The sequence below is a fragment of the Lycium barbarum genome, chromosome 7 (genome assembly GCF_019175385.1).
Source record: "Lycium barbarum isolate Lr01 chromosome 7, ASM1917538v2, whole genome shotgun sequence".
NCBI classification, from domain to species: domain Eukaryota; kingdom Viridiplantae; phylum Streptophyta; class Magnoliopsida; order Solanales; family Solanaceae; genus Lycium; species Lycium barbarum.
Genome location: NC_083343.1, coordinates 32,186,816 through 32,198,726, shown reverse-complemented (window position 1 = coordinate 32,198,726; position 11,911 = coordinate 32,186,816). Strand labels below are relative to the sequence as shown.

The following is an 11,911-nucleotide window of genomic DNA, read 5'->3' as shown; positions in this document are numbered from 1 at the left end:
TTGAGATTGATATATGAACTCATAAATTTCAAATTCTGAATTCAGCTCTGAACTATGTAAGATCAAGACAAGTAATGGTCATCAAATCAAGCAGGAAATGATGAAAAACCTCTAGCAGGATGCAAGAGCTAGCTCTTATACCGTATGTAAATTCAGGGACGAAGCTAGCATGCCGATTACGAGTTCAGTAGAATTCAGTAACTTGGATGCAAATTTGGTGTTTGTATTAACAAATTCACTTATATATATATATAATATATCAAGAAGCCATAAGATTTTTAAAAAAATTCCTGACTCTTCCTATGTCAAGTAAGGGTTAAAAACCTTGTGAAAATGATAGGCAGTGTATGCTTTAATTATTGAGACAAACATGTCATATTGGTTCTTTGGAACATTCTAAGTGAGTAATATAAAATATTAAGGGGTGGGGGGTGGGGAGGGGTTTGTGTCTAAAGAGTAATATATTCGTAAAATGAATTATTGTAGGACACGTACTTGGTACTACTTCATCTCTTCTCTCTCTTAAAGTATGCTCATTCCCTTTTCTCTTATCTATACAATGAGAAATACCTGGGAGGGCTATTATTTTATTCTATTTCTAACGATCTAATGAATCAAATTGATCTGCCATATTCTGTTCCACCATATAAAAAATACCGTGGTACTCATAATTTCAGTGAAACAAATGTAAATAAAAAAATAAAACTCACCATAACTTAACCACAATCTCATTGAAGTCGTCTTGAACAAATGGCCAGAGTGTATATTGCCAAAGTCCAACCTAACTGCCCACTTGGATTTATGTCTTAATTATTTCTTAATAGTGAATAGTCTTTAAGGTATGGTATGTATAAATACAACTATTGAGCAACCAAATAAAATCATCAGTTTTCTCAGAGGAAAAAGAAAAAAGAGAAATGGAGAATATTCAAAGAACTAGTTTGGTTGTAGTTCTCTTGTTGCTCCTAAGTGCTGGTGCTTTTGCTCAATTAAGAACAGATTTCTACAAAAATACATGCCCAAATGTTGAGTCTTTGATTCGTTCTGCAGTTAGACAGAAATTTCAGCAGACTTTTGTTACTGCTCCAGCAACTCTCCGACTCTTCTTCCATGATTGCTTTGTTCGGGTACTGTTTTTTTTTTTTTTTCAGACCTTAGTACTGTGTGACGTTTTTTTTTTTTTTTTACGAGTTTCACTCCTCAACTACCATTTGTTCCCTTTTTCTACTTGAACTATCACCATCCAGTGGCGGATTCAGGATTTTCACTCAGGGTGTTCGAAAAAATAACTGGACCTAAATATACATTGTAATATATGTTCAGGGTGTTCAAAAGTTAATATATGTACATGAACACAGAAAATTTACCCTAAATATATACTATAATTTTTTGTCCAGGGTGTTCGGGTGAACACCCTGGCCTGTTACTGCATCCGCCCCTGTCACCATCTATGTATTAAAATACACCCAGTTGAGTTGAAGATGATAGTTCAGATAGGAAATATCGAGGTATGCTTTAATTTATAGATGGTGATAGTTTAGGTAGGAAAAACGAACAACGGATGATTTAGGTATGAACTCGCGAAAACGTGATAGTTTAGGTTTGTATTTTATCATTAACTCTTTTTTTTTTTTTTTTAAATATAATGTTTTCCATGAAAAAAATATATTGCCATTTGGTGTTTGGTTGATAGGTGAAAAACATTCTATTTTTTAAAAGATATATTGAAGATTAATAATAATAATATTAATATCCGTAATTTCTTTTTTTGAGCACAATTAATATTTGTAAATTGAAGAGCTATTTTATCCTTTTTTCTTTATATTTAACTATCCCCTATCTAAAATCTTTCGTCATATCGTGTTTTTTTAAGGGTGAGCTGATTAGATTTTTGAAGTAAAATTTGAGGTGGACGAATTCATTATTCGATTGTCTTCATTATTTGAAATATTACATTTATGCAATGCAATTTTGTCCGACTTAGAATGATAAATATTCTTTGAAGAAAATATTGTGATCAAAATTTTAGATTACTTGATTTTTGAAAAGGGGAAATTGATGAAATTTTGATACAGAAGGTGCTCCCCTACACCCTATGTCCCAAGAGCTTTTTTATATTGTTTGTCATTTAAAAGAGCAAAATTACAAGTTGAAATTTCTTTCTCAAATATTAAAAAATGTTTAAGAAATCGTTTCAATATGAAAAAGAAATATACAAATTAAAATACTACAATTTAATACTTTGCTCCAGAACAAAAATTCTCATTCCTTTGCATCGCCAACCTAATAAATTAATTCCCTTGTAACGCTAATTGTCTAGCATAACATCTTCGGTTGACGTGTTATATATGTCATCATGATGATACCTTTGCTCTTTTCTTCTACTTCTTAATTGACATATAATTTTTTCTCCATGATGTTAATTAATTAGGGTTGTGATGCATCAATGCTATTGTCATCACCAAAGAGAAACGCAGCAAAGGACCATCCAGATAATCTTTCATTAGCAGGTGATGGATTTGACACTGTTGTTAAAGCCAAAGCAGCTGTGGACAAAGACTCCAAATGCCGTAATAAAGTATCATGTGCTGATATTTTGGCTTTGGCCACTAGAGAAGTCGTTGCTATGGTAATTACTTACATGCTCAAATACTCCTTCCGTCCCAATTTAAGTGTCTTAGTTTGATTAGGCACGCCGTTTAAGAAATACAGAGAGACTTGTAAATCTTGTGCTCTTAAATTAAAGATGTGTATGATGTACTAAAAATGTACTTTAAATCCCGTGGTTATAAACTTGTCATATAGGATGTTTAAATTGTCAACTTGCTTAAAATAGAAAGAGATACTCTTTCTGGGATAAACTAAAAGGAAAGTAAGACACTTAAATTGGAAGGAGGAAGTAAATTTTAGTTTATTTAAATTTCTATCCTTGTTATTACCGTTGTACTTAAGAAATACAACACCACAATAAAGAGTGAAATTATTTTATTTTATTTGATAACCTTGTGGAAGAAGGCTAAATTTCAACAATAAAAGTTTAGGTCGATAAAATAAATAATCTCTATATAGCTCCATTATTTCTTTTTAAACTCTGAAGAAATTCAAATTCATGTTTGAGAATTATAAGAAAATTTTCTTACAGCTATTAAAACATTTATATTCTAGGAGCTTTTATGTAGGTTTTAAGAAAAAAAATATGTAGGTTTTTTTTTAAAAAAAATTTGGTTAGTCAAAGACCAATTTCTCTGAAGAACTTGACTTTATGACAGTGACTTTTGTCTAATAAAATTGGATAAATTGAAGAATTATAAGAAGAAAATATGTGTATTTTGAGAGTATTAATAAATCAAATGAAACTTGGACGCAATACATGATCGCCCACGTTCAATTTGGAGGAAAGAGCAGAGTAAAATCTGATGATATATGATCACTTGATTTCCATTTCATCGATTCAAGGTTTTTCTATTCTCTTTTTTTCTTTCTTTCTTTTTTTAGACAATTCTTTAAGTAATCCTAAAAGATGCTTTAATGATGTTTCTGCTCATGCATTAACACTGTTTTTCTACGGGAAACTTACCTAAATTTACCCTCCGGTCATCTAGTTTATAAAAGATGGCCAAAGTATACACTGTCCATACACTTCAGTTGTATAGATAGTGCATAGGTATGTATATTATATGTATAGGTATGTATAGATATGTATATTATATGTATAGGTATTTATAAATAATATATTTAGTACACTTTATACACTACCTATATTGTGTACATATTTTGTAGACTAGATGATCGAATGGTATTTGACTGTAATTTTTCCTTTTTCTACCGTAGACTGGAGGGCCATTTTATCAAGTGGAGTTGGGGCGTCGTGATGGGAGAATTTCTACCATAGCCTCAGTCCAACATTCACTTCCAGGCGAAGGATTCAACTTAAACCAGCTCAATACCATGTTCGCCAGACATGGCCTTAGCCAGACTGATATGATTGCACTATCAGGTACTAATAATAGATGAACTTAAGCTGTGTAGTAGAAGATTTTTATACAATTGGTACAATTTAAATGGTTATGGTGGGTTATTAATTAATCCATTTTCAATCTACCATGTCAAACTTGTTAGGAAAATTATTTGTTATTACACATTAACTTAATTTTGTAGTGTAAAGATTTATATGTTATTAGTACACAAAACTTAACAACATACCCGGCCATTACAATATCAGAAGTTGGGTCTGAGGAGGATAGAGTGTATGCAGATTTTATCCTACTTTGGGAAGTAGATAGATTATTTCTGATAGACCCTAGGGAAGGTAGAGAGACTGTTTCCGATAGACCCTCGGCTCAGGAGTGCACAAAACTTAACTCTTTAATAAATATGCCATCAGCAAACAACTTCACTCGACTTCAAACAATTCAAAGATATAAAAAGTTAATAGTCAAAAATACAAAAGATAATCGTCTTTAGAGAATATAATGCATCGATTATTTTTCTTACTAGCATTAAAATCTTCTCTTAACTTAAAGGCTCAAACATGCCATCGAACTATTGGAAATGACTCATTTATGCCACTCGTCAATAGTTTGGCCTATTTATGCCATCGAACTATCCGAAATGGCTCATTTATGTCACTCGTCAATAGTTTGACCTATTTATGCCATCGAACTATCCGAAATGGCTCGTTTATGCCACTCATCAATAGTTTGGCTCATTTATGCCATTGCCCGTTACCAAAATGACACATCCATGTCATTTTTCATTAATGCCGGTTTTACTATACCAGATATGACACGTGGCCTCCAACTAGATTATGATTGTGGGTGGGTAGGGCGTATGAGTCGGATTTTTTTATTAATTTGGGATTTAAAATTGGGCAGGTTTAATTAAACGATGTAAACTTCTAATTAGAGGTCACGTGTCATATATGGTATTATAAAACTAGAGTTAATGAAAAATGACATGGATGAATCATTTTGATAATGAACGATGACATAAATGGGCCAAACTATTGATGAGTGACACAAATGAGCCATTTCCGATAGTTCGATGACATAAATGAGCCAAACTATTGATGAGTGCCATAAATAAGTCATTTCCAATAGTTTGATGGCATATTTGAGTCTTTTCCGTTTATTTTTTCTTAAAACATCACACTACAAGAATATGCTCATTGCTAAAGTAAGTAGTTTTTTTATTAATCTTATAGGTGCACATACTCTTGGTTTCTCCCACTGCAACCGTGTATCCAAGAGGCTCTACAATTTCAGTCCAAAAAGCAGAGTTGACCCGACCCTAAACCGACAATACGTCTCACAACTCAAGCAAATGTGCCCATTACGGGTTGACCCGAGAATTGCCATTAACATGGATCCAACAACACCAAATACCTTTGATAATGCTTACTATAAGAACCTTCAACAAGGAAAGGGTCTCTTTGTCTCTGATCAAATTCTCTTCACTGATAGCAGATCAAGAAACACTGTTAACTTTTTTGCTTCTAATAATGATGCTTTCAAACAAGCATTTGCAACAGCCATGATAAAGTTGGGCCGGGTCGGAGTTCTAACCGGAAACCAGGGTGAGATCCGATTCGACTGCACTAGACCAAATTAGAGGAGACTGTATTTTGTCTTTTTTTTTTCCTAGAGAGAAAGCATTCATTATTTCCTTTTAATTTTATTTTACTAATAAAGCAATATGCTATAGCTATTTTTTGTAATAATTTCTCTCATGTGTATGGTTTTGGGTTATGTAAGCAAGGGTTAGTTTAGTGCATAACATGGCTGTGCTCCAACTCACTCAAGAATGAGACAACAACAGCTTGTCAACAAGCTCGTTCAGATCTTGGACACAGTATATTAAAATTCATGAATAAAATTGTCTTGATTTTCTTCATCAATTCATAATCCAATTTTCTTTAATTTATGTTCTGCATACTCATTGCAATTTATTCTTTGCATTCGCATAAAAATAATTTGGGACATCTATGGTAGATTTAATAAGAAGATGAGCACAAAAAAAAAAAAATTGATCATCAAAGCAATAAATCCAAATTAATTGTTTAATTAAAGAAGACAAAACAAACAAATAAAAAAAAATCACGTGTGAGAAGGTGCAAATATAATCCTGAACTTTGCGAAAAAGTACAAATATACTCCTATAGTAACTTTTATTTTAACTAGTCTTTAAATAATATGAAATGCGTATTTAAAATAACAAGCTTTCAACTTATATATATTCTAAAAAGAATTATCAAGTACTCCAATTTTATCCAACTTTTTCTCTGTGGATAGATACATAAAATTAATTATTCTTAAGACAAAATACTTGGCAAAAATTAATGACCTCTAGAAAGACTTGTGTTCTTTGAGTGCGACAACGGGCGTAAAGCCTATTATTAAAAAATAAAATATTATCATATCAAAACCGATAAATAGTACAATTAAAAAACCCAAGTGTTTTTTGGGATTGTTCTGGCGATATATCTTAAAAATAGATTAGATATCAGATATTATTACTTTTCCTCAAAAGTAGAAGAAGAAAATTAGTTTTTTTTTAAAATAAAATAAAAATACCTGTATCAATAGTTTTTTATTTGCAAAGATATCATTTATTAATTTCAATATGGAATTTAACCATTAGAATGATGGTCCTTATCTTCTTCACTGTTGGTTTTTCTCCTTTATCTCTCCAAGTCCTTTTTTTTTTTTTTTTTTTTTTCAAATCTCACCAATCTCAAATAAAAAACTAAACATTTTAATTAAAAAAATTTGGGAAATTTAATTAAAGCGTCTAATGATAAACACTTTTTTGATTTTAGAATTGAATTTGTGTACTTATTAATTATTATTGTTTAAGGGTTTATAGTGTACCACAAAAAATTAGGACAAAATTAAATATAAACCAAATCCGATCTAACCTTCATCTACAAAAGATAATTAATGTTGTTGGAAGTAAGACCATTACCAGAGGGTTTTAACTTAAAGAAACGAGGATCCTTAGTAGCTAGCTATTTTATTCTTTTCTTTGAATTAATCACATCGTTAAATAATAGGAGCAGGAGTAGTTTCCCTAAACTATAATACTGACAATAGTAAGCGTAAATATTGTACGAGTCCTAGTGGAAAAATAACTTTAGTTGAATAATATGAATCCTTGTAGGTACGTAATACGAATTTTGAATTTTACAATTTTATCCAATATAGAGTTGCCTCCTTCAAAAAATATTTTAGTTAAAGGGTATAATAGTCGTTCAATATTTGAAGGATATTTTGGTCAACCAACATTTATATTCATGCTTTTAAAATAATATAGATAGATTACAAAAAATCCCGTCAGCAAAAATGGTATATCTGCACCAGGGGCATATATGCGCTACTTTTTTAACGAGGGGTATATTTGCACCTTTTCCCTTTCATCATAAGGGACACAACCTTAGTAGGCATTTGGACATGCGATATGAAATCATGATTTGATATAGTGATTTCAAATTAGCGTTTGTTTATGCAATTTGCATAAAATTTCAACTTCAACTTCATATTATGATTTCAAATCTCAAATCATCCAAAAAGGCATGATTTGAGATTCAAAATCATGATTTCAAATTTTTTAAATGTAAAACTTGACCCATAAGTTTATATTTTGTAAAAAAATATCCATAGGTTGGTAGATATATTCACTAACATGTTTACCAACTATTTATATCAAATATTAAAGATCTGCAAGTTAATAGTATATTTATAACAAATTTACTCTTACCAACCATGTGAGAGAATTATATTAAAGAGTAGTTAAACTACAACTGCTGTTCAATTTTCCTTTTATTGAATGGAAAAGGGCCTAAAATACCTTTGAACTATTAAATTTGGTGCAAAAATATCCTCCATCCACCTTTGGAGCCTAAAATACCCCGCCTAATAAGGGTATTTTAGACCCCAAAGGTTAACACCAGGGGTATTTTAGGCCCCAAAGGTGGATAAAAGGTATTTTTGCACCATATTTAATAGTTCAAGGGTATTTTAGGCCCTTTTTCGTTTATTGAACTAAAGTTTGATCAATTGATGTTGTATTTTTTAGAAAGGCCTTCTAGCAGCGTATTAATTTTGCTATGAACTATGATTTGCTCATTTGATAAGATTGTATAAGAATTGAAAAAATTTCAATGGTTTTCACAACTTGTGGGGGTTTTTATCTCTATGAGAAAAAATACAACTAAAAAAATCCAAATTGCATGTCTAAACAAAACTTCAACTTCAAGTCGATCATGATTTCCAATCACTGATTTCATATCATAATTTCAAATCATGTCCAAACGGCTCCTTAGTTTCTCATTCCAATTAAGTAATCTTTAATCTAAATAGCGTTTCTCACTAGATTAGAAATATCAAACTCTTTTACAAACTAACGGAATATGATTACAACAAAAGTCAAGTACCACACTATTCAAAGTATCTTTTCACACCATATTCCCTGTGGGATTCGAAAGGTTGGGTTATTATATTTGACACCGACCGCCTTACGTCGTTTATATAGGTGTAATTTGAGCATAGGACTCCAAACTCAACTTAAGTACAAGCTCGCTCACATACTCTATCAAAGAAATCCAATAAGTTCGAATATCCATCATCAAACAAGTTCCCTCACAGAAAATATTGTCCACACACTCAAATCAAAGAATTGAATGTAATTTAAGGACTTAGTATCGAAGGATCACTCACACTTATAAGAAGGTTCACATGCATGCACAAAGTACCATAGGCTTGTCCAATATATAATTTCAACTAATGTAAGTGTAACGGTTTGCATTTCGCGGGCGGGTTTAGCGCTCGGAAAGCTACTTCCAACTCGTTGGTGCTCTTTCGAACTTTGTTTTAAAAGAGTTGCCACCTATTTTTTAGGAAATTAGGAAAACCAATTTTCCAAGGTTTATTTATACACCATGAAAAATCCTTCATAGTCCAAAGTTCTAGGTGTTCGGGTGATCCCCTAGGGAAGGTGCTAGGAACCCTAGTATTAAGGATCCGTACTATACGGTTGACCTTCGAATTCCAATGTATAAGTATTTGCATGAACTGTTTGTTTAGTGTTTTATTCCCTCATTATAAAGTCTGTCATTTTGCATATCATTTTTTGAAATAAATTGAGTATATCCGCTTTACATATAGGGTATTTAGGTTCAGATTTATAATATCCGGATACAACTAGTTCCTTTTATGTATAAGGATAGTATTAGTTTTTTAAAGATAAAAAAGGTTCATTTATTTAAAGTGTGGAATGAATGAGTTTTGTTCATGCTTGACTCATACATGGTTCGGGTTAATCCGTTTAACATGTTTTCAGAATGTCCTTATCCAAAACTTTTATGTCTACAAATGATTTATACGGATTTTAATTTATATAAGAGGTCTTTACATAACAACTAACCCTTTATTTATTCTTGCATTAAACTTAAGGTCTAATCCTTGTAATAAAAAGATGGAAAACTTACAGCCCATAACTACCTCTAAGACTTATTTATTATTAATAGCTACCTTTTTTAAAATTATTTTTGGTAGCTTAATTATTTATCAAATTACCATCTATAACTTGTTTTTGTAACTGCAGTGTATTTCCCTAAAAATAAGGTACCTCTCTCCCACTTACCCACAATTTTTTTTTCCAAATATTTTTCTCTCACCTATCAAATCTATTTTCTCCCTCACCCCTCTTTCTCTCTCCATTCCATCTCCTATTTTCTCTCACCTATCAAATTTATTTTCTCCCTCACCCCTCTTTCTCTCTCTGTTCCATCACCTACCTTAGATCTCATTTTCTCTTACAAACTAGAAGAATCCTACAGTAGTAGCAGCAGCTATGGTCGAAAATCCTACAGTAGTAGCAGCAGCCATGGTCGAAAATCTCATTTTCTCTTACAAATCAGAAGAATCCTCCAATTGAAAGTCTTTGTTCATTATCTCTGAAAATCAACAACACTTTCTACTACTTGATTGTTCATGCGCAATGCTCTCTTGGCATCTCGTTCTTTGTAAATACCTAAAAGTAAGGAGAAAGCTTCATCTGGAATTTGAAGCTGCAAAAACTTGGCTTGAGCAAATGTCAAGGACTTTCTAGATTGGATCTGATTGCTATGATATGCCACCACTCCTTCTTGTAGCTCCAGCCTCAAATGTAAGGCAATCTCCAGATAACGTCCTTTTTGTAGCAATCTGAGACGACTCGCTTCTTTCCCATGAGAACACCATTGATGAGAGTTGTGGAGCTTCATGCCCACCAAATGTTTGATAAAATGTTTTAGTATAATTCAGTATATTTCAGTGTATTTCTGTGTATTAACAAATAGTATATCTAATTTTCAGTATATTATTTCGCTGTATTTCAATGTATTTATCTTTTTTTTTTTTGCAGTAAATATAGTGAATGTTCCAAATATAGAGCCTTTTTTTACTACACTTTGTTTTCACGACTTTTGTATTTCGCTGTATTTCAATGTATTTTTAATTTATGAAACAGTTTCTGATATATTTCATTGTATTCCATTGTATATACTTCAACTTTATATTTCTTAAACAATCAACCATATTTCATTATATTTTAGTGTATATTTTTCTGTATTTGGAAGTTTTTAGATCTTTAGTGGTTTTTGAATTCAAAAAGTTTTGATTGTGATAAAAGCTGAGAGAGATTCGTAAGCTTTTATGGAAGAACAACCGTTATGAGTGATTTATGGGAAGTTTTAAATTGAATCCCATAATTATTTTTAAAAAATTGTTCCATAAATAGGGCATGATTTTACTCTTCAGTGATTTGTGTGAAATATGATTGATTTAATTTGACTTACTATTTAAAAATGAAAAGAATATTATGTTCCAAAAATATAGCCTATTGTTTCTCTCAGAATTTTAAAAAAAAAATATGTTCCAAAAATTGAGCCTAAATTTACTCTAACGTGTTTTGTATTTCTCTGTATTTCGCTGTATTTCACTGTATTTCAAAAATGCGAGATACAACTGAAATACAGTCAAAAGTAGCTACGAATTGTAAATATTCAACTTGTAGCTATAACTAGTTAGAAGCTATTAAAAGGTAGCTATTTGTGTAAGGTTTCCTAAAAAGATTGTATTTTCACGTGGGCTTGGCCCAAATTTTATTCTTTTTCTGAAAATTAATTAGGCATAGGAAGGCGTATTGATTTTCGTTGGGCCTTAGCCCAATTTTTTTTGTTTTTCCGCTTACTGGGCTCAGCCCAAAAATAGGCATTCTTTTTTCTGAAATTTTGCTAAGTGGGGGCTTAAAAATGTGGTTTTAATTGGGCCTTAGCCCCAAAATTTCCCATTTTTTTTTCGACCGGGCTTAGTCCAAAAAGACTTGTGTCTGGTGTATGAATACACTACATATATATACAAATTGAAATCATTTTTTCTGACTGTGCTTAGTCCAGAAATCTTCCATTCGTTTTTAGAAAACCGAGTTCTAAAAAAAAACAACGTTCTTTTGGTTTAAAAAAAAAAAAACATTCAGTTTGGTTTTTCTTTAAAAAAATGGTGACAACATTTCACAATAGTGTAATCCCCTTTTATCTTCTTCCTTGATTTATTTGCTTAACCATTTTTACTTTCAAAATCATTGACTAAGCTCGGGTTTGAAAAAAATCGTGTGGGAACCTAAAGTCGAACTAAACGGCGTAGGCACCGTTGTCCTAAGACGACTAGTTCATAATCATAATGATTCCAATAATATACATGAGTTTTTTACAACTTTACAAATATAGGCTACAACCAGTTACATATAACAGAAAATGCGCAAGTAAAAAGAAAAGGAAGACTAGGGGCGTACCAAGCCCCTGGTTGGCCATTTTTACCCATGGCTGGGCCTTCTTTGCGTCTTTAACAATATTAGCTTCCATTTTATTTTCGTG

At 31.7% G+C, this 11,911-nt stretch overlaps 1 protein-coding gene across 1 annotated transcript; it reads left to right on the top strand.

Annotated features, from left to right (window-relative positions):
• The first annotated feature begins 857 nt into the window (after positions 1-857).
• LOC132603371 (peroxidase 16-like) lies at positions 858-5,896 on the top strand. The gene is made up of 4 exons (XM_060316399.1): positions 858-1,127; positions 2,432-2,629; positions 3,832-3,997; positions 5,204-5,896. Exons 1-4 carry the CDS (start codon positions 918-920, stop codon positions 5,608-5,610), a joined length of 981 nt encoding a protein of 326 aa, XP_060172382.1. The 5' UTR covers positions 858-917; the 3' UTR covers positions 5,611-5,896.
• Positions 5,897-11,911: the final 6,015 nt, after the last annotated feature.